At 44.0% G+C, this 21,946-nt stretch overlaps 1 protein-coding gene across 3 annotated transcripts; it reads right to left on the bottom strand.

The window, feature by feature from the left end:
- Nucleotides 1–6,158: 6,158 nt before the first annotated feature.
- On the bottom strand, nt 6,159–19,778 carry TVP23C (trans-golgi network vesicle protein 23 homolog C). Of its 3 annotated transcripts, none has more exons than XM_053298015.1 (7): nt 19,624–19,778; nt 15,768–15,850; nt 14,487–14,631; nt 13,303–13,392; nt 11,086–11,217; nt 10,859–10,987; nt 6,159–8,512 (listed from the first exon to the last, which is right to left on the bottom strand). In XM_053298015.1, the coding sequence occupies exons 1-7, from the start codon at nt 19,684–19,686 to the stop codon at nt 8,480–8,482; spliced, it is 675 nt and encodes a 224-aa protein (XP_053153990.1). In that variant the 5' UTR covers nt 19,687–19,778; the 3' UTR covers nt 6,159–8,479. The 3 variants fall into 3 exon arrangements, with proteins under 3 accessions (XP_053153990.1, XP_053153992.1, XP_053153991.1); XM_053298017.1 differs by lacking the exon at nt 19,624–19,778 and adding an exon at nt 18,750–18,866; XM_053298016.1 differs by lacking the exon at nt 19,624–19,778 and adding an exon at nt 16,679–17,000.
- Nucleotides 19,779–21,946: the final 2,168 nt, after the last annotated feature.

Genomic DNA, 21,946 nt, shown 5'->3' with positions numbered 1-21,946 from the left:
AGCTGGTGAGTTTCAGCTTCCACTAATTCCTGTTCTAGCCGTAGCCCGTTTTAGACATTTAAACTCTGTCCACTTCTTTTGAATTAACCAATCAGGGCAAACATAAACCAGACAAAAAATAATGATCTCTAGACAGAACTTTTAGAACAGCAACCTTGAACTTGTGTATCTGAACTGAAGCAATACACAAAATGGAGTTGGGCACCCATTTAAAAACATAACACAAAATCAAGCAAACATACAAACTGAAGGATTAGCTCCATCCTCCACATGTTTATATCTCACTTTTCTTTTATGATGGATCTCATGGTGATGAACCTGGTCCTCCATTCAGATCCAGATCTGATTCAGCAAAATTTATTTATTATTTTTATACCGCCCAAAACACAAGTTCTCTGGGTAGGTTACAAAACAATAAAAACAACCAAAAAAAAAGATTGACGCGTTTCAACAATTAAAATTTAAAAAGAGTTTAAACTAATCGCCTTGGGATTTTCTTAATGAAAGGCGGGGTATAAATTTAACAATTAAAAAACCTATTAAAACACTATTAAAACACAATTAAAATATCTCATTAAAAGCCTGGGTGAACAAATGCATCTTGACTGACCTTTTAAAAGTTGTAAGAGATGGGGAGGCTCTTATTTCAGCAGGAAGTGTGTTCCAAAGCCTCGGGGCAGCAATGGAGAAGACCCATCCCTGAGTAGCCACTGGACGAGCTGGTGGCAAATGCAGACGGACCTCTCCAGATGATCTCAATGGGTGGTGTGGTTCATAGCAAATAAGACATTTGCCCAAGCAGTTTAGGGCTTTATAGGTTATAACCAAAAGCTTGTACTTTGCCCGGAAACTTATTGGCAGCCAGTGTAGATCTTTTAAGATAGGAGTGATATGGTCTCTCCAAGATGACCCAGAGACCAACTTGGCTGCCACATTCTGGACTACGTTTTTGCAGTTTCTGGACTACGTACAAAGGCAGTTTCTAGACTACATACAAAGGCAGCCCCACATATAGAGCACTGCAGTAGTCAAGTCTGGAGGTGATCAGCAGATGTACTACTGTTCTGAGGTCATTTATCTCAAGAAATGGACGCAGCTGGTATATCAGCCGAAGCTGATAAAAGGCACCTCTAGCCACTGCCTCAGCCTGGGACACCAGGGAGAGGTTTGTGTCCAGAAGCACCTCCAGACTGCGTACCTGTTCCTTCTGGTGAAGTGTGACCCCATCCAGTACTGGTAGATCAAAATCATCTCCCGAGTTCCAGTCCCACACAATAAATACCTCCATCTTATCTGGATTCAGCCTCAGCCTGTTACCTCTCATCCAGCCCATCACTGCCTCCAGGCAGGCATTTAGGGAGGTTATGCCTTCTCCTGATGATGTTGACATGGAGAAATAGATTTGGGTGTCATCAGCATACTGATAGCACCCTGAACCAAATCTCCTGATGATCTCTCTCAGCGGTTTCATGTAGTTGTTAAACAACATCGGAGACAATACGGAGCCCTGAGAGACACCATACCAAAGTTCAGTTTTTGAAGAACAGTTCCCGAGAGACACCATCTGGAATCTGCCTGAGAGGTAAGAGTGGAACCACTGCAAAGCAGTGCCTCCCACCCCCAACCCTGTCAGACGCTCCAGAAGGATACTATGGTTGATAGTATCGAAAGCCACAGAGAAGTCCAAAAGGACCAGAGTCACACTTCCTCTGTCAATTCCCAATTGGAGATCATCCATCAGGCTGACCAAGGCAGTCTCCATCCCATAGCCCACCCGAAAGCCAGTCTGAAACGGGTCTAGATAATCCGTTTCCTCCAACACTGCCTGGAGTTGAGAGGTCACCACCCTCTCAGTTACCTTGCTCAGCCACGGAAGTTTGGAGACAGGCCTGTAGTTGCTCAACTCTGAGGAATTCAGGGCAGGCTTCTTCAGAAGTGGTCTAATAATTGCCTTCTTAAGACAAGGAGGCATCCTGCTCTCCCTCAGAGAAGCATTTATTATCTCTACCAGGCCTTCTACAACAACCTCCCTGCCAGATAGTATTAGCCACGTCGGGCAAGGGTCAAGAGAACAGGTGGTAGGCCGCATCGCTCCAATCAGCTTGTCCACATCCTCAGTAGTCACAAACTGAAACTGATTCAACCTAACCACATAAGAGGAGTTGCTGGACACCTCCAATTTAGACACTGCAGTAATTGTGGGGTCTAAATCCAAGAATGCCTGAATATGAGAGATGTTATCCAAACAAAAATCATTAAACACATCACAGCAGGTAATAGATGGTTCTAAATTCTGATTCAAGGGAGGAGGGGCACTCACTAGCCCTCTCACAACCCTGGACAACTCTACCGGACATGAACTTGCGGACACAATACGGGCCGAAAAGAATTGTTTCTTTGCCACCCGTATTGCCAGAGCATAGATCTCCAAATGTGCTCTATGTTGTAATCTGTCAGATTCGAGTCGAGTCTTCCTCCACTTACGCTCCAGTCGTCTACCTCGTGGCTTCCATATACCAAGGGGCCAATTTTGAAGTGGGTCGGAGAGGATGCTTAGGTGCGATCATGACTACTGCCCTGGTGAACTTGCTGTTCGCCACCAGGGCATCAACAGGATCACCGGCAGAGCCAACACTAAATCCCTCCATGGCTTCTTGGAAGCCTATTGGATCCAATAATCTTCTTGGGCAGACCATTCTAATGGGCCCCTCACCCCTGCAAAGGTAGGGTGTGACTGTGAGTCCAACCTTAACCAGATGGTGGTTCATCCATGACAATGGGGAAATCACAGGAGTCCCCACCCACAGAACACCACCCTGATCAGAGTGAAAGACCAAATCAAGCGTGTGACCTGCAATGTCTGTTGGCCCCTAGACCCTTTGGGATAGGCCCATAGTCGTCATGTCTGCTATGAACTCCTGAGCTGCCCCAGACAAATCGGTCCCAAAGTGGACATTGAAGTCCCCCGCACCACAAGCCAGGGGGACTCCAATGCCAAACCCGAGACCAAGTCCGTCAGCTCAGTTAGGGACTCCATTGAGCAGCGGAGCAATCGGTACACCAAGAGAAGTCCCAGTCTATCCCTGGTCACCAAACTTAGGTACACACATCCAAGATGGTCAGACACTTCGACAGGGATCCTGGTCAGGGAAAGGTTATCCTTATAGACCACAGCCACTCCACATCCCCACCCACATCCATGCACCTGCTCCTCAACAGAGTACCCTGGAGGGAGAAGCTGGGACCAGACTGGGCCACCAGCCTGCCCCAACCAAGTCTCTGTAATACATACCAGGTCTGCCCCTTCATCCAGAATCAGATCATGGATGGTTTCCGACTTATTCTGGACAGACCTGGCATTACAGAGGAGCAAGGTGAGAGTCTGTGAGAGATTGGCACTGCTCCCCAAGGTCAACGAGCTGGCAGGGCATCCGGAAATGGCTGCAGCATGTGCTTTCAGATCATGTCCTGGGACACAGCATGCTTCAAAACCCCAGACTTACACTCTGTCTTTACCAGGGTCACCAACCTTCCTAAGGCAAGGCTTTATGGCTCTTCCCCAATATGCTTATGCTACAACTATGAGGCAGCCACCTATAATACCTCTCGCTATATATGCCTTTGTACCAGTTTGGTGCACTGATTGTACATTAGGACATATTCTTCAGAACACAGGGCTAAAGAATATTTTTATGTGACAGATTCCACTGAATAGAATAAGCAGCATCAAGCTCTTATTTCAAATATTCAGAAAACTAAATGTTGCAGGAAACTAAATTCTACTGCACTTGTAACAGCACACTGTCACCTAGTGGATCTTTGAGGTAAAGCTTTCTATGGTGGTAACACCACCACATTTAGAATACTGTATAGCCGTTTGCCAAAGAATGTGGGTGTATTTAGCAAGTAGGAATATATTCCCCAAAAGTCATCGTCACCACCAAAATGATGGAGTGCATGGATAACATTAGCATGCAGTCTGTTCACCAAATGAATGAGTGGGAGTGTCTGCTTGAGAAAAGCAGCCACTTTTCTGCAAAGTATTTGCATACAGAACCTAAATGACCCAGTATTGTGGAACTCAGTACTTTTGATGGAGTCACTTTGGTTTTATCCTGTATAGTAGGATTGTGCCCACATCCCTTCTTCTGCAATTGGCGGGTGCTGTAGTCTTCTATCTTCAAAACCACAGCTCCCAAAACTGATGAAAAGTGATTTCATCAAATATAACAACTGAAGTGGAATATAAGCTATACAAAGGCATTTACAAAAGTAGTACTAAGGATGACATCACCATCACCTGTCATTTTATTTGTGTAAATGAGCTTATCCCCTGGAACTGAGGTTACATCAACAGGGACATTTACACACAGCAGGAGTTATGTGAGTTTACTGGGAAGCTTTACTGTGAATTTGAAGTTGTCTCCAAAAAACCTGACACAAATAGTGGATTTTGTTACCCCGGATATAAATCAGGCTACAGTTACAGTTTCACTCTAACACACAGTGAAAAACCCAAATTGTGTGTGAACTGCTTCCCGATAACTTGCAGGGGCTTCAGAGTAATTCTGGTGGATAAGTGGACACACCCCCTCCATTCCGGAGGAGATGTGAGTTAAAGGGCTTTAAAAGCCCCGTGTGAAAAAATTCCTGGATGAGAGTAAAGAGCATGTAACTGGGTTTAGACAGTTCTATTCTCAAAAGAGAAGTCCTCTCCCTTAATTCAAAATCCATGCAAAACATGGATTATGGAAAAAATGGATCCAATGATTCACAACACTGAGGGTAAATACATAGGTACAGGGCAGTTCTCTTTGGGGTTTTCAGTTACAGATTGTGCAGATATGAACGATACCATTGTCTTCACTTTCTCTGCCTGCCAACCTAAAAGGAATATTTCTGTAGTTTGTAAGTTAGTTCAAAATGCGGCAGCCAGATTGGTCCCTGGGGTATCCTCGAGACACCACATTATGCCTGTTCTTAAACAGTTGGCACTGGCTGGCGCTATGTTTTCAGGCAAAGTACAAAGCGCTGGTTATTACATTTAAAGCCCTGAATGACTTACGCCCAGGTTACCCGAGGTGCCTTTCTCTACAAGATCCCAACTGCTTATTAAGATCATCAGGAGGGGTCCGTCTTTGGATGCCACCGGTTCATCTGGTGGCGACCTGGGATTGGGCCTTCTCAATTGTCACCCTAGGTTGCGGAACGCACTCCTCATGGATATGAGAGGGTTATCTGCCTAGCAGGCCTTCAGGAGAGCCTTAAAGACCTATCTTTTTAATGTAAACTACCCTGAGCCACTTCAGGAAGGGCAGCATATGAATCAAATTAATGAATATATACATCTGTGGTTGTTAGGTGGCCAGGCATGTGACCAGGAATGAGGTTAAAAAAGACCTAGTGACCCCTGCAAGGTTTGTGGATCAAATTCTGTAGATTTTCAGAAGAAGATCAGAAATGCCAAGACTAGAAAGTCAGTTTATGGGTGAGGAGAATATGGTGAGAAACCCAGTGATGGCAGAGAACACTAACAGATCAAAAGTCAGGTTCATACATATAAATACATCACTTTCAACTCTATACAATTAGTTGTGCAAACAGACTCCATTGAGAGACAATAGCAATAGCAATAGCAATAGCACTTACATTTATATACCGCTCTATAGCCGAAGCTCTCTAAGCGGTTTACAATGATTTAGCATATTGCCCCCAACATTCTGGGTACTCATTTTACCGACCTCGGAAGGATGGAAGGCTGAGTCAACCTTGAGCCCCTGGTCAGGATCGAACTTGTAACCTTCTGGTTACAGGGCGGCAGTTTTACCACTGCGCCACCAGTTGCACCAGACAATGCAGTTGAAGCAATATGAAAGATCTCTTGCTAGTATTAGATCTAGTGGCTCATTTCATACAAAGCAAGTCATCTGCTGATGTTGCAGTCATTGAATAAACCAGCCCTAGGTATAGCTATTAGCTAAGAGCAGGCTCATGAAAATTAAGGCAGGGAAAGCTATCAAGTGCCGAGGAGTTGGGAGCTTAAGATAACCTTGGACAATTTATATTTCGCTAGGGAATTCTAGAAACAAATCAAAAAACTTCTCATGTTAAACAGTTCCACAAGCAAAACAGACAAAGAAAGAGGGCTACAGACCTGGTTAAAACCATAACTTATTAATATTTTCAACAGACATTACACATCAGCACTGCAGACAAATGATGTCTGCACACAAATCTAACCATTTATACAACTTTAAAAAAATATATTCCTCTGAAAAACTCAAGTGTTTCACAAACATGCAAAATGCAGGTCAGATCTTTCAGTTTAAATACATCGCTGTTGTATCTCCAGAAAAAACACACACTCAAGCTTATATTATTCAGATAAAAACAACCCTCCTCCCAACTATTAACTAGAAATATATTCCCACATAAGAGTCTTGCCAACTAACAGATTCTTCCTTCCAATAAAGAAGTGTAGCCACAGTTAGGCAACATGTTATTAATTCTACTTTACAATCAATCCTTCTTTGCAGCTATCTTGCCATCTTAATAGTAATTGAATAGTGCAGCTGAGACTCCAATTTAAACACCTTGAGAAATATGCAAATTGCTCATATAATGAAAAAGGAGAGCTTGATTAGAGGACTGCATCCAGAAAGTATTAATGTTAATTCATTTAATACTGAGTCTGAAAGTAACCCAGTCAGCCACAACGTGAAAAAGCTGATCCACAACCCATCTCAGTCTGTTACAGGAAAGGGAGGGGGGGGGTTAGCTTTTTATGGTAAGTTTGCAGCCAAGTGCTATTATCCCAGTATGTCAAAATGAGCTTGTAAGTATACATGCACGACTGGTTCAGTTTCGTCTAGTTTGTTCCCATGGACTGAGATAAAGGTGTGTGAATCAGTCTGGAAGTCTAAAACCTCCCACTCATGTTGCTCTAAATTAAGAAAAAGAAAAAAGTCCAGTGTTCATTTTACTAGCAGTTTAGGATCAGTTCTCATATGGCCCCGGTGCATTTGCTCTGCAAGTGGCAAGGCACAGGAGTAAGCCTTCAGCTTGTATGTTCCTCCTCTGTGAAGGTAGAATATTTTGTATGAACCATGCCTATGTATGTGCATTTGTACATAACCACACCCCACCCACCCAATCTATTCACTGCTGAAAAGGTAGGGCTAGATTGCAAGGCCAAGGCAGAAATCTGAGGGCTGATGTACAAGCCTTTAGCTTATAAAATGTTTTACATGTGCAATAAGGTGTGTGTTTCTGTGCACATGCAGGCCCCAGGCTTTCTCCCAACCCCCAGTATGTGTGTAGATTACTCACACTGGAGAAGTCTGTGAACTGAACATTTGTGACATTCTGTATCTCAAGAGAAGGAAGAAAGGTTTCTAGGTCATGCTTGCAAATATATTATAGCAAAGTGCAGATCATCACATAGGTCAGTCATTCCCAGTGGCAAGAACAGAGGCCACACTCTAAAATACTGCCATTAGCACATCTGCATCACTGTGCTTCGCTTCCCAGATAACCCAGAGTAAGTTTTACCCATTTTCACTCATAATCCAGGAAATGGCTCTCTCAAAGGATGGTCAAATACATTCAATCTTCCACAGATCCCACTAAGATGCTACTCAACTTCATTGGTGTGCAGATACATTGCTTAGCCCATTCTGACCATTTAGGTAAAACACATTTAAGGATGGTTCCTATGAAATCCCAGTGGGCTACTCTAACTAAATCAGTAGAACTTCTTCAGAAAGCAAATCTGAAGGATGGGTATTTGACAGATATCAGGAATATAGATCTCCATAGTCAGGAAATATTTACAACCAGCTTAGGCAGTCTCTAGGCAGTAAACAAGAAACCAAAAATCTTTAGTTGGAATTGGTTTTGCAAGTAGGAAATACTTTGGTCCTATTGTTCCCCATGCAAACTGGAAACTTTACCAAGCCTCCTTTCCTTTAGGCAAAGTTACCCAATCGTTTTTCAAATTTTCTTCTCTGTCCAGAAGGCTAGAAACTTGCTTTTAAAAAATTAAACCAAAAACTATTACAATTCTGCAGATAAGATATCAGATTTTGAATTTTGTATAAAGGTTACTCAAGTCTTGATTCTGGTGTTTCCTGGGCAAAACAGATTCAGGAACTGCCCAGGATTTCACAGTAACACTCATGGAAATGGCCCATGGTACTTAAGGAATGCAGTGCATAAGTAGTCATTATCTGCCATCTAGATATTCTATTGAAGGGTAAAAGATAGCTATATCACCCAAGGAGTCCAGCAGCTAGTTAAGTAACAGGAAGGGCTCTGCAAAATATGTTGTAAGTAATGAGAAATAACATTAGTTTCTAGAAGATGTATTTAATTACAAAAATCCACACAGAGATTATAAGTCTCCTGTACAGGGGGCCAAGGTAATATTTCTCATTCTCTAGAATTAACCAAAGCAAAAATTGGGGTCTCTTTGTCATCTTCAGGATACTCCCTGGTCCTCTTTGGACACAGTCTGTAAAAGAAAAGAAAGTCGCATCAGATCAGAACTAAACAGAAGGCAGCTAGATTCGGGGGGGGGGCATGGGGGCGAATCAGGAAGCTGAAGTTCCTATCTGAAATATAATGCTCACTGTATTATGATGTGAAATGGTCTACCAAAGAGGCAATCCAAATAAGCACAGGGCACATTGCCATAGTAGCAGCAGGCTAAAAAAAAAAAAACTGTAGGCAGCCTACTGACACCAAAGACCAAGAAAAAATTCAAACAATATAATTAAGGGGGCAGAGGGATATGATCATCCTGCTCAGAACAGCTCCTATATGTGGAGTTGTCTGGCCAGAAGGTATTATTTAGAACTTATTGGCAGGAATAAGGTATTAAGATCCCCACCATCATCACTTACATGTGATTAGCTATGTGTCAATTTCATTCCAGTTAAACCTGGAAGCCCCACCTATATGGAAAGAACAATTGACCTCAAGTGTCCTGTAACTATTCAGAAGTGATACTGATGTGGATCTTAAAAGCCAGGCTAATAAATCTGAAACAGCTCTTTCTATTTTCTACAACAGCCAAAAACCATTAAAAGCCTGGCTGGTAGGAGAGCCAAGATCTCAGCAAGCACTGAAGCTCTTCACACAATCCATGTGAAGAGCTTCAGGAGGACCTGCGGGGAGAGCAGGTTAACTTACCTCTCCCCACAGATGATCACCCAGCCCAGACTATTACTGGCTCCATCTCGGTGATGGTTGGCAGCTGAGAATTTTGGAGGCCTCCTGGCTCCTGGAAGTTCCATAATGCACCAGGTGAGTGTGTGGTGCATAATGGGGAGCCTCCAGACGCTGGTCAGGAGGCTACTCATGTGTCGGTGTTCTGTAAAGCCACACAGCAGCAACACATGATCAATTAGCCTGTTTTTTTGACGCGCTCGTACCCAAAACTCAGGTTAAAACCCACTGCCATGCTGCCACCGGGAGCCACGTGGCTTCACTGTCTTAGAGAAAGGCTCCAAACTATGGATGTCATATGTTTTCAGAAAAAGATAGTGATATGCTATATTTTTAAACATTTCAGGCATCAGGAATGAAGGATCTAAGTACAAAGACAGGGGAATTGGCCAAGTCCCAGAACATGGTCTAAGAGCACACTATACAGCCAGCTTTCTGAAGCTAAGCAGGTCTTGGTATGGTCAGTGCCTGGATGGGAGACCCATATATGCTACCTTTGGGGATGGAACTATAGTTCAGTGGCAGAGCACCTGCTTTGCATGCTCCTGGTTCAATCCCTGGCATCTCCAGGTAGAAAAACTCCTGCCTGAAACCTTGGAAAAGCTGCTGCCAGTCAGTGCAGACAATACTGAGCTAGGTAGACCAATGGACCAACTCGGTATAAGACAGCTTCCTAAGTTACAAACAGTGGGTTATATCAGTCATATTTGCATCTTTCCTTTTCTCCAAGAAGCTATATGGGAATGATCTCTTATCTTCACAACCACCTTGTGAATTAGGTCAGGCTGGGAGAAAGGGACCAGCCCAAGATCATGCAGTGGATTTTGCTGCTGAGTGGAGATTTGAATCCAGGTCTCTCAAATCCAAGCCCAAGATTCTATCCAATACACCATACTTGGTCTTCATTTATAAAAACCCACATCTCTAGATGACTAATATAAAAAACAGAAATAATGTTCTAAGTGTAGGACATGGAAGAAATAAGTAATTAGGCTTCAGAGAGAATGAGAAAATAAATAAACCCCATGGAACAGGAAAGGAGGTACAGGAAGAGAGAAGGGGTGAGAGAGAGCACACACATGTACACAAAGGAATACTATTCAGAGTCCATTTGTGTGACTTTGGTATACATGTCCCTTGCCCAACAAGAAGCCAGTAATAAAATGCATGTCTGCACCCTGCTGTTGACAGTTAGGTGCGGGGTGGGTGTCTGCGCATGTGCATGAGTACAATCATGTCTACACAGGGAGAGCTGATAAATAGACATGATGTTGCCTTTCTGAAGGTAACCTTTACATTGCAGGCCTCCCAGTAATATCATAGTCTCTCAATAAGTAGTCAGGTAGCTGGGAAAGTATAGAACAGGATATATTCAAGGTCCATGCTATGCCCTCTCAGCAGACCAAGGCAGAGTAGAGATTGTGCAGAAATATCCATTTTTGGCCTGGAACAACCAAGTATGGTAAGGACAGATGTGAAAACACTGGATCTTGCATTCTAAAGGACTTTCCACTCCCTGGGCCAAATGAAATTGCTCCAGAAAATTCAGAGAATACAAAGTGAACTGAATCAGTACAAACACCTACACTGGGAGCAATAGAGAGGATAGTATGATCAAAATCTGAAATACCTGCCGCAAGAACTGCCTGCCGAGATAAGAGGTTGCCATGCTGGTCAAGTTCTTCCTGCTGCCCACTTTGCACCGGATATAGCCATAAAGATTTGCTCCCTGCAGTGTCAAGCCCATAATAACCACTGCCTATGAAGGAAGAGGACACATGACACAATAAAGGCCTCAATGTAACCTGCAGGGATGAGTTTAGTCAGGTCAGCCCAACAATCAGGTGCTTAACTCACCAGCCACTTCACTTTGAAGGAAAACAAGGCGCTGAAGGCAAAGATCACCCAGAGCAAAGGGCATGTGATCAGTCCTAACCAGAAGATTCTGGACTCTGCTTCGGATGTGGCTTTCTTGCCTTTAGCAGATGCCTAAGAATGCAAAGAAGAAGAAATGTAGCTTTGGAATTTATTAATCATAATACTCCATGCCTGAATCAGCAGGATCCAGTAATTCAATGGATAGGCATATTGCATGTCTCAAGATTTTCATGACCCGACACCCGACCACCCACTACCACTGAAACAGGGACAAATGCTTCCTTGTACCTAAGGACTAAAAATATCTTGGAGTCACCTAATGCAAGGAATATTGATCACTTAGGCCAAATGTACACCGCCCAGAGTCTTCGGAGTGGGCGGTATATTAAATGTTTCAAATGAATGAATGAATGAATGAATGCCCATCATTTCCGAACATGGCATAAATACAATTACACCCTGTTAATACAGCTTCTAGAAGTTGGGCCACTGATACTGCACATATAATGGTGAAGAACAGTACCCAGGTGACTTTACTAACACATACTGAGGTTGTGCCTCAGTATGATCTTTATTTGGGGTGGGGAGGGCAGAAGGCAGGATAGCACCTAACTTTCCCCCAGATTATTTGGTCTGGTCCTGAGGCCATGCAGCTCGTGCGCCCACATGAGTGGTGCTGCCATGAGCCGTACAGCCGGGGAAATGCCGCTCAGCCTCCAGAAATCCCACAATGCACCACGTGCATTGGGGCATTTCCCCAGGAGCTGGGCACTCTAGGCACCCGGCTGTGTCTACTCGGGCTGCAGGCAGCCCGAGCAGACAAACAACCGGGGACTGAGATAAGAAGACACGCAAGCGCCCTCTTATCTCAGTAAAAGCCCAGGGAGAAACTCTGAACTACCCAGAAGGGCAGTGCCAGAATTAGCCTCGATCCTGGCACTTTACATAAGCAGCCCCACCCAGGTAGGGCTCTGCAAACTTGGGTATGCTGCTCATGAGAACAGCCTTACTGATTACCACCACAGAGCAATCTTTGGAATAACGTAGTATAGCATTTTATTTCTATACAGCAACTTTTGCAGGATGAATGAGGACCTGGTGTCCCGCTATTGGCCAACTAGGATCAAAGGGGATATTTCTTCCATGAGCATTTGGAGAGGAAAGACTCTTTTGCTCTCAGGCATGAGAAGGGGTGCCAATGTAACTGATGAGTACTCATCAGTTGGACAGTCCTTTAATATAAAAGGGCTGATGGAGCTGCAGTACAGCATCAAACATGGTCAAGGGATTCAGTGCAAGGGCACACTCTATGCCCACTCCTCTCTCATACCAATTCCCTTTGCTAGCTTTCACCATAGTTAGGAGTTACATTGGCACCAGTGATAGCCAATGATTAACTAGAGTTTACCCCAGTCCTAACAGGGATCTGAAACCAGGTGCATGAAGCCTAGTTTGTGTAAAACCACTAACATCACTACTGACACAATCTTTAGCCAGCTTGAAGGTCAGTGGAGAAAAGGGGATATTTCTATGTGAGAGGGGAGTGGCTGGGAGCACGGGAGGGCACAATCTTGCAGCGGGCTACCAGTCTCCATGGCAAAGGGCCAGGCAATGTTTGATCTACATTGGCCCAAATTATGTATAAGATTCCATGTTAAATTGCAAAGGAGCTCTTGTCTGAATCACCATTGTAGGTTTGTGCTCAAGCAAGCTGTGCCATCATATTATTCAGGCTTTACCGAGCCACAAGCTCAGAAATGCTCACCAAAAAAACCAGGAGAGTACAACTCTTAAAAAACAAAAACCTGTCCTTGTATGGTTAAAATTAGCTTTGTCATAACATGCCTAACAGCAATTCTAATGTACTCTCAAGTATGAGTTAATGCCAATCATTTCACATCAAAGGGCACACATGGCTTTGTAGTGCAATCTCTTAATCAGGGGGTGGGACAAGCTAGGCATTTGCCTTTGGTCACAAGAAGAGATGCATGTGTGTGTGTGTGTGTGTGTGTGTGTGTGTATACACACACACACACACACACACACACACACACACACACACACCACATCAACAAACAATTACTCTGGAGCTGGTTATCTTGTGTGTCCTAAGAACCCTGGAATGGAAGACAGCCTTAGCCCCAATATACACCACCACCAACTCCATTCTTCCCTACAAAGCAGTGAGATGCTTACCTTCCTGGATTCAAACACCCATTGGCTCTTGCCATCATCATCAACCTGGTTCCACCAACGGAGGCCAACCATCAACCTCCCTGTGACATTCTAGAAAGAGTTAGGATAAAGCATGAAAGTGGACACCTGGCAGAAGCAGCCATATAGTTTCTTAAAGTCAAATCCTAAGACTGCCCCATTTCTGCTTTGGGCATGTAACACAAAAGGAACAATGATCCCATTTCTTTTGTGCTGGCCCATGACACAGCCCAAAGGCAGCTGTCAGTGCACCTGTTACTGTGCTTATGTCAGCTGCTCAACTTGTAATGCAATGCCTTTGGGCCACATTCTTGGCAATCCCATTGGATTTACAGCAACTGATTGGCCGGACAAGAACAACTTGGTCTGAAGCACGTGTTAGCACAGGACAGCCTCGTATGTTATCAGTGATGTGGAGGCACATTCGCACAAGGGAGACTGGTACAGTGATCAAGTGAGCTATTTCTTTCCACAGAAGCCATGTCAAATGTCAGAAGAATAGTTTCCAAGGAATCCCTTCCACCTTGGATCACACAGTGATTTGTGAAGCTAGGTAAGCACCCTCTAATGTATGCTTAATGGTGCCTCTCGCACCCTCCCCCGCCCCCCGGTGCTGCCCACACTGGCTGCTACTTGCCAGCACGCACAAGGCCTGCAAGCATACGCAGAAGCCATGTGCGTGGTCAGCAACACCAGGTAAGGACCTGTTCTATTCAGTTATTAATGTGCTGCTCACCGACCTACTCCCTGGAGCCTATCTCGAATTGCCAAACCGGTTCAATTTCGAACCACTGCACAAACCAAGGTTCGTGCACATCATGAAATTTTCATCTCACTATCCAGTCTCCTTCCTTCCAACCTGTCAAACATATTGACAAAATAGGAAAACTATTGGGATTTTCAGTCATAGAAGAGATCTGGAGTGAGAGAGAACATAAAAGAGCATCTGCAAACACAGCTAAGTAGATGAAAAGCGCAAGCAACCATATCTACAACCAAGACCAAAAGTATGTACAAGAAATTATTTTCCCTTCCTCTCACCATTAAAAAGGAAAAGTGAATCTCAGTTTAAATGCAGAAATGTACATCTCAACAGGGCCTGATTAGGCCCCCTTCTTTGCAAAAAGCAAATTAAAGTGCAGTCAAGCCAAAGATGAATGACCTACCTTCACTGCCCAGAAGTCGCATGAGAGAAGCAAGATGATCATCACCATACAGGCAATATAACTGCTGCTCAACAATTCGCAGAGTAAGTAGACTATTATTGCACTGATCCGGAAGAACAAGTGGAAAAAGGAGGCTACTGGATGTCTGTGAAAGACACAGCAAGACAGAAATGTAATTATTCACTTACATGTTTACTCAGTCCAAAGGCTTAGAGCAGTTTACCATTTCAGCCATAAGTCCCTATTGTAATTACTATAGCACTTGACAGAGACCAGAACACTTCATCATTATCATCATTATGAATCTATCTATCTATCTATCTAGTTCCATCCATGTGTCTAGGCAGAAAAGATAATTTTTGAGCATGCACTTCCTTGCAAAATTGGCTGAAAGAACAGACACAGCAATTGGCTGAAAGAACAGACACAGTATAAGCATCAACCACATACATCTCTTTTCTTCTGACATAATAAGTTGCGCAGGCAAGTCATTCAGGCAGTCCTAAGCCAGAGTTTTATCAAATACTTTCAGACACAAAAACAGTGGCTGACATACTGCACAAGGGAAAAAGGCAGCTTGAGCACTGCCTGCACACATATAAAAGGCTGTGCTGGAGCTACACTGCAGGACTGCAGTGCTTGGCAGTTAGGGCTCTGTGCACGGAGCTGCGTGATGTACCACCTGTTTAGGGCCAAGCTGTTGTTGACTGTGCACCTTATGTGATAGCTATATAGGCAAAGGTGGTGCTAAAATGATTTAGAGCTATATGAAGAAAGAGATGAAGTTTCAAGGTTTCAAGACAGAGCTTGGTTTTCCTCCTCCACTATTTCATATTTTCCCATTCAATTATCAGACAAGCACTGCAATGGCATTTCCATCTAAATAACATCTGAAAGTAAGTTTTCCAGAATCCTAAGAATAGAATCCTCACTTTATCTTCAATTGATTCATCTGCATTTGACTCCCTCAACAAATTTCTTACTGGTTCATATTAACTGCACATGTTTCTTATTGGCTCACCAACCCACCCAGAGACCAATATACTTTTATTTTGATCAATACAATACATGTAAACTATATAGTGTATGTAAATGTGTATTCTGTCCCAGAAGTGCCAAAAGAGATGGCCAAAATCAGAACACCCATTTCCCCAAATCCATTCCTACTAAAACAAGAGGGAGACACGAAACACAAGAAATGACAGCTTGTTGTATTTCAGATATGTCAGTTTGATGTCATGGTGCTATAGCATACAATCACTCACTTCAACAATCACTTACTTTATCTTTGATTTCTTGGGCCTTCTGGACATTTCATCATCAGCATCAAAGAGTGACACATCTTCTGTGTCATCAATACTATCCTGAAGAAGGAAGTGGGCAAGGGTTACAGAAGACAGTTTCTGTTGTAAACTGCCCAGAGACGTAAGTTTTGGGCAGTATAAAAATGTTTTAATAAATAAAATAAATAAATAAAATCAGGACAATTTAAGAATTACGCACAGCAAGTATTAAACCAAGGAAGTTCCAGTTGGGAAACCTTGGGGGAAAACAAAGGTATTTAGCGAGACAATGGGGTCATTCACATGACCAGGCAGGCAGGGGAAAGGCTTCACTTCACTCACCTTCCCCCAAGACAACTGGCAAACTGTTGGTAGGAGGGCCATCCGCACTCCCACATGGTCCATTTTTGGAGAGCCAGGACATGTTCCAGCCTCTGGGTATCCCACAATGCACTGCACGCCAAGCACAGTGCATTGGGGGATTCCCCCAGGTATTGGGCACTCTAGGTGCCCATTCTCTGTGTGTGGCCAGGCTGGAAGCAGCCTGAGCTCACACATGAGCGGGAAAAGCTGGGCTAGGCAGCAGTGTTCCTTCTAAGGCGTGCATGCACTCACACATTTTTATTGATCATTTGTTTGTGGATATTCATCTATATATTTAAATATTTCATTTCCTTATTGTATTTTTCTATTCTATGAGATGTTTTGTTTATGTTATGTTATGCTGGCCTTGGGTCGCAAATAAAGAACTTTGAACTAAATGTAATCCATCAACCAGTTAATTAGTCAAAAGACAAATGATTAATCAACTCAAAATTCTAAAGACAGAACAGACTCAGAAAACAATCCTGCTTTAAACACTTTCTCTTCTATACGCAATTAAAACAAAAAATAAATAAATTGGTGTACCTTTGGCTAGCGCACTTTCTGCATAGGCTTACGGCAAAAGAAAAACCAGTAGATTCATGGGACAGCAATGTTTAGGAAGAATTTGGTAATGTGTGCCTCTGAGCATATGGTGAGTGCTGTTACCTACGCAGCCTAGACAGGTAGTAAACTGGAGAGCGGAAGACCTAGTCAAATAGTATTTCCATGGTGATGATTTTTGTAAGCCAGTACAATATCTCAGACTGGACATCAGATCTCATGCCCCAATGGCTTACACATCATGGGTCACTGAATCTCCTCGTTTTTCTGGCGTTCAGTTGGAGCTGCCACACCCATAATTATCCTGTAAAATGGAGGGTTTTGGCTTTAATTGGATTTCCCTGCTTTTTCAAATGGAGGATGCCATAGTGGCATAAAAAGGTCAGAAGGGCCTGTGTTCAATAAATGAGCATTGCCCCCTCCCAGTTCTTTTTTCGGTTCCAGAGAGTAAAGAGGCCCTTCTGCTTCTTATGGGCATGCAGACTGGTTCACTTCAGTTCTGGCTGTCAAGCAGCTGAAGTACAGGCAGATTATCAGCAGGTGCTAGCCAAAGTGGCACATGCCGTTTCTGCCTGTCACACAACAAACGTCCTCCCCCCCACCCGGCCCTTACAAGGAACTCAGCCGCCCTTCCCTCTTATGAGGAACAAGACTGAAAGGTGTCTAAAGCCTCGCAGAAGTACTAAGGCCTACCAATTCTGAGGTCAAATGAACCAAACAGCAAGGCCTGTTTTCCTGTTTGCCTCATAGGCACGAGTTCTACTGTTCAACTATAATGGTCACCCTTTCAAGACCTTTCTTTCTTTGGAGCAGGAGCAAAGGCTCCTTTCACAGCTGTTTTCTGGGCAACCAGGGCAGAAGCTGCGTACTTGCCCCTCCCTCCTCTGCCCACTGCCTTGCCCCTCCCCTTTTCTCCGCATGGACAGGGCTGCTCTTTGTTCTTAATTTGTAGCAATTCCAAACATTTTTATTTTGACTAACCCATGAAATCACATCATACCTGAAGAGACCTTTCCTGAAGCAATTGAGTCAGTCTGTGCTTCCCCAGTCAAACCTAAAGATTCCTATTATAATGATGGGGGGCGGGCAGGGGGAAGACCCAACTGTGGTCATGAAGTTTTATGTCTGGTTTTCAAATTTTACTCCTCAAAACTTTGATATCTTTCCACCAATTCAGTTGTTGAGCAGGCGATTCTGAGTGTAACAATGCCCCTTCCAGAAAGAATAGTGGAAGCAGAAAGCTTTGAGGACCCACAGAAGAGTGGGTGAGCGGGGGTCAGGTGAAATAACATAACAGAATGCTGTTAAAATGGTATTTTAATATTTTGTCATTTTATTTATTATTTAATATTTATTTATTTGTTCGATTTATAGACCACCCTTACAAAATAGCTCAGGGCGGTTCACAAACATCAAAGGCCCTTTAAAACAATTTAGGAGCACTGGAAGGCTAGGCCGAACAGGTAGGTCTTTAGGGCTCTCCTAAATTCCAATAAAGAATTCAAATTATGTATGTCTGCAGGGAGCACATTCCACAGTCCATGAGCGGCTACAGAGAAGGCCCGCCTATGGGTCACCAACAGACGAACTGGTGGCAACTGGAGCCGGACCTCCTCAGATGATCTTAATGTGCGGTGGGGATCAGACCGAAGAAGGCGCTCTCTATGGTAACCTGGACCTAAGCCGTTCAGGGCTTTAAAGATAATAACCAGCACTTTGTATTTTGCTTGGAAACATATCGGCAGCCAGTGCAGCTGTTTCAAAACAGGCATAATATGGTCTCTCCGGGTTGCCCCAGAGACCAGCCTTGCTGCCGCATTTTGAACTACTGAAGTTTCCGAACTATGTACAAAGGCAGCCCCATGTAGAGCACATTACAGTAGTCAAGCCTGGAGGTTACCTGCTAGTGCACCACTGTTCTGAGGTCATCCTCCTCTAAGAATGGCCGCAGCTGTCGAATCAGCCTAAGCTGATAAAAAGCACTCCGGGCCACAGCCTCCACCTGAAATAGCAGAGTGAGGCCTGGATCCAGGAGTACCCCCAAGCTGCATACCTGCTTCTTCCGGGGGAGTGTAACCCCATCCAGCACAGGGAGATCGAACTAATCCCTCAGATTCTGAGCCCCTACAATGAGCACCTCCGTCTTGCTTGGATTCAGCTTCAATTTGTTATCCCTCATCCAGTCCATTGCTGCCTGTAGGCATTTTAAAAGACAATCTAAGAAGTCTTTTCTAGTCCTTTACACTTTGGCATGTCAGAAGGCTGCTGCAGCTCGTTTCAGTTGCGTTAATTATTTTACTCTGGAAAAGCCATTAGCTCAGCAAGAACCAAGTAAGTCTGGAGGAAGGCCCCACAGAGGCCAGAAGTATATGAGTGTTAGCAGGTAGCACTAGAGAAAGTTTACTGCAAGACCTCAGTTTAGTGAATCCAAGGGGGCTCACTCCCAAATGACTGCACATGGCATTGTAGCCAAACTGGTGCCTTAGAGAGTTACTAGTTTATGGTGGTACAAACTTTCATAGCCATCAATAGTCTTTATTTGGTCATAGAGGATTTAATTCCAATCAGTGCTAACTTTTAGTTCTCTGGAGATCTTAAAGATATATGCTATCTAAATCAAAGGGGGGGAAACAAAGCCCCTCCCCCCCAAAGTGCACTAAAACCATAATAATAAAAACCATAAAAACAAAAACAATGCCCTCTCTAGACTTTGTCTATAGGAAAAACAATTGGGGGAGGGGGGCAGATTCTTCCACCCTTCTACTCAGCAGCAAAGCAGCCAGCCAAGTTCTGTCACCCCTTGACAAGAGCCAATTGTGACCCCATCAGACCCCCAACACCAAAACACCCTGCCAGCGTTGCCCCACTCCCCTCGTATACCCCGCGGAAGAAGAAACAACAGCAGTGCCCCCTCCCCTGATTCTCACCTGCCGTAACATCGCTTCCGCCTCCCGCCACGTCACACCACCACGCAAAATTTTTTGCGTCATCACCGGGCGACAGCCGCGGCGCTGAAGGTATAGCGTGGTAGAAAAATAGTAGAGTGACACACTATTCTATTTCCGGTAAAGTTAAAATGGCAAAAATCGTTGGATGGTAGACCGGAAATCCAAAAAGGACTGCGAAGCTCATAGGGAAACAAAAGTCTAGAGTAACTCATCTCACAACATTCAGCCCGTACTTCCGGGTCCGTTTGAACTCTTCTGTTCTGCATCGCGCTGGAAATTAAAGATTCTCATAGAAATCGATGCTGTAATTGTGGATTTTAGTGAAGGTGTGTTTGGCCAACGGCGTGTTCCTCCCCACGTACAAAAGGTAGCAGCAAATACAGAGGCTTCTAGTTTTTTCTACGTTTTAAGCAAAAATTGATTTTGTGTGTGTTCTTAAACATTTTCAAAAGTTTCTCTGCCAGACAGTGTCAATACTATTCAATGTTCTCATATTGCAGGAGAGAGGGTTGTTGCAGATCCTGTAATATTCGGTTGCAGACTAAAGGGGGACTGGTCTGAATGTCCAGCCGCAAATGCCCCATGCAAAACCTCTTCAGGTTCAGCAAAAGATCTAGTAACATTGTCCACTTTGTCCTCACATGTTTGGCTGGATTCGGAAATCCAAACCAGCCACAGCTTTCTCTGTAATCATAACAGTGGCATATATTGCAGGGCTGTTTCAACACCTTATTTTAGCCCTTTACAATATGGGGATAAATGAATGTATCGGCATTGGCAGAGCAATTTTTAAAAACGCTTTTTTAAAAAATGTAAAAGTTAGCACGAACATCTGTGTACCTCTTGTTTGTGTGTGGACACACCGCTGTCCAACCGCACTTCCATCTTTTCCTCTATTCCCAGGTTTGATTGGGAGAAAATAGCATCAAAAACGACAAGGAATTTCAGTTTCCAGACAATTGTATTGCCATTCTCATCTTCTCTAATAGAAAAACTATAGAATGCAAACGCAGAACGCCCGTTTGGAAATCCGCGGAGCAGGGTTTGCTTTCAACTGAATGCTTGCTTTAGGGCGTTTATAGCCCCCAGTCCAGCATTATTACAACAGCGGCACTGGGGTGATTAAAACTCTTCCAGTGGGCCATTTTTTGTCGTCAAAATCATCCCCCAGTTGGCTTTCCCACCCGTAGACGGGAAATACGGAGGCACACGGAGGAAGTCAGTTTGAGGGGCAGAGACAATTTTGTTTGCAACTAAGAAAGATCTACTGGAAACGGGTTGATCAACGCATCCCAATCGCGGCTGCTGTGATCATCTTTCTAGACCCCCACCCATCAGCCTGCCCCACCCTCCCTTTCAAAAGAAACCTACGCTGGGAGATCAGTAATTGATCGACTGCTCTCATAAGTCGTTTGCGCCTAATTGTATCCAGAAGCGTGGTGGTGCATTACAAAGGAAAGATTGTGACGTCCAGTAGGTGTCGACTCCTGGCGACCACAAAGCCATGTGTTTTTCTTGGTAGAGAACACGAGGGGTTTACCATTGCTATCTCCCGCGCAGTATGAGACGATGGCTTTCCGCACCTTCCTCTATCGCTGTTGCCCGATAAAGGTTTTTCCCATAGGGGATTCGAACTGACAGCTTCTTGCTCCCTAGGAAATTGCTTCCCCGCTCCGCCATTAGATGTTGCTAAACACTAATGCGGGTGGGGGCGTGGGGAGCTACACTGTCTGCAAGATTATCATATATTGCTCTCTTAGAAGATTCCAGTGGGATCTCCTACATTCACTAATGCTTTCAATTTTTCACATGTAGGATGAATGTGGGAAATAATTTACGCAACCAGGGTAGTTACTCTAAGTGGATGTACTGTGGAGATTGAGCCTTCAGAATATGCAGCGCTTCCTATCGGGGTGTATGCTGATAATTGTGTGAGTACACAAACACACACAGAGTGAGGCAATATAAAGCTCTCTAATGTTTTATTCTTTATAGGGCGTTCCTGTATGATGTCATAGCATCAGTTCTGTGATAATCAGCACTCACTTCTCATGGTGCATCTAAGGAGGGGGGAAATCCTATTACCTAATTAGTTATTTATTTGTATATGTTATTAAGTGCCACTGTAATGTAATCTAGCTGTACAGTCTGCTTTTTCTGTTCACTCATGGCTGACTGCAGGGCATTTTCCAGATTACACGCTCTACAGGGTTTGGGGCAGTGTAGAATGCTTCAGCTTGGCAGGATCGCATTGGAAACGTAAAGAAAGCAGTGGAAGCCATTTGTTGCATAGTCCATGGAA

This window comes from Hemicordylus capensis, chromosome 2 (genome assembly GCF_027244095.1).
Source record: "Hemicordylus capensis ecotype Gifberg chromosome 2, rHemCap1.1.pri, whole genome shotgun sequence".
Lineage (NCBI taxonomy): Eukaryota > Metazoa > Chordata > Lepidosauria > Squamata > Cordylidae > Hemicordylus > Hemicordylus capensis.
The sequence above is the reverse complement of the archived record's forward strand: the minus strand, read 5'-3'. Positions and strand labels throughout refer to the sequence as shown.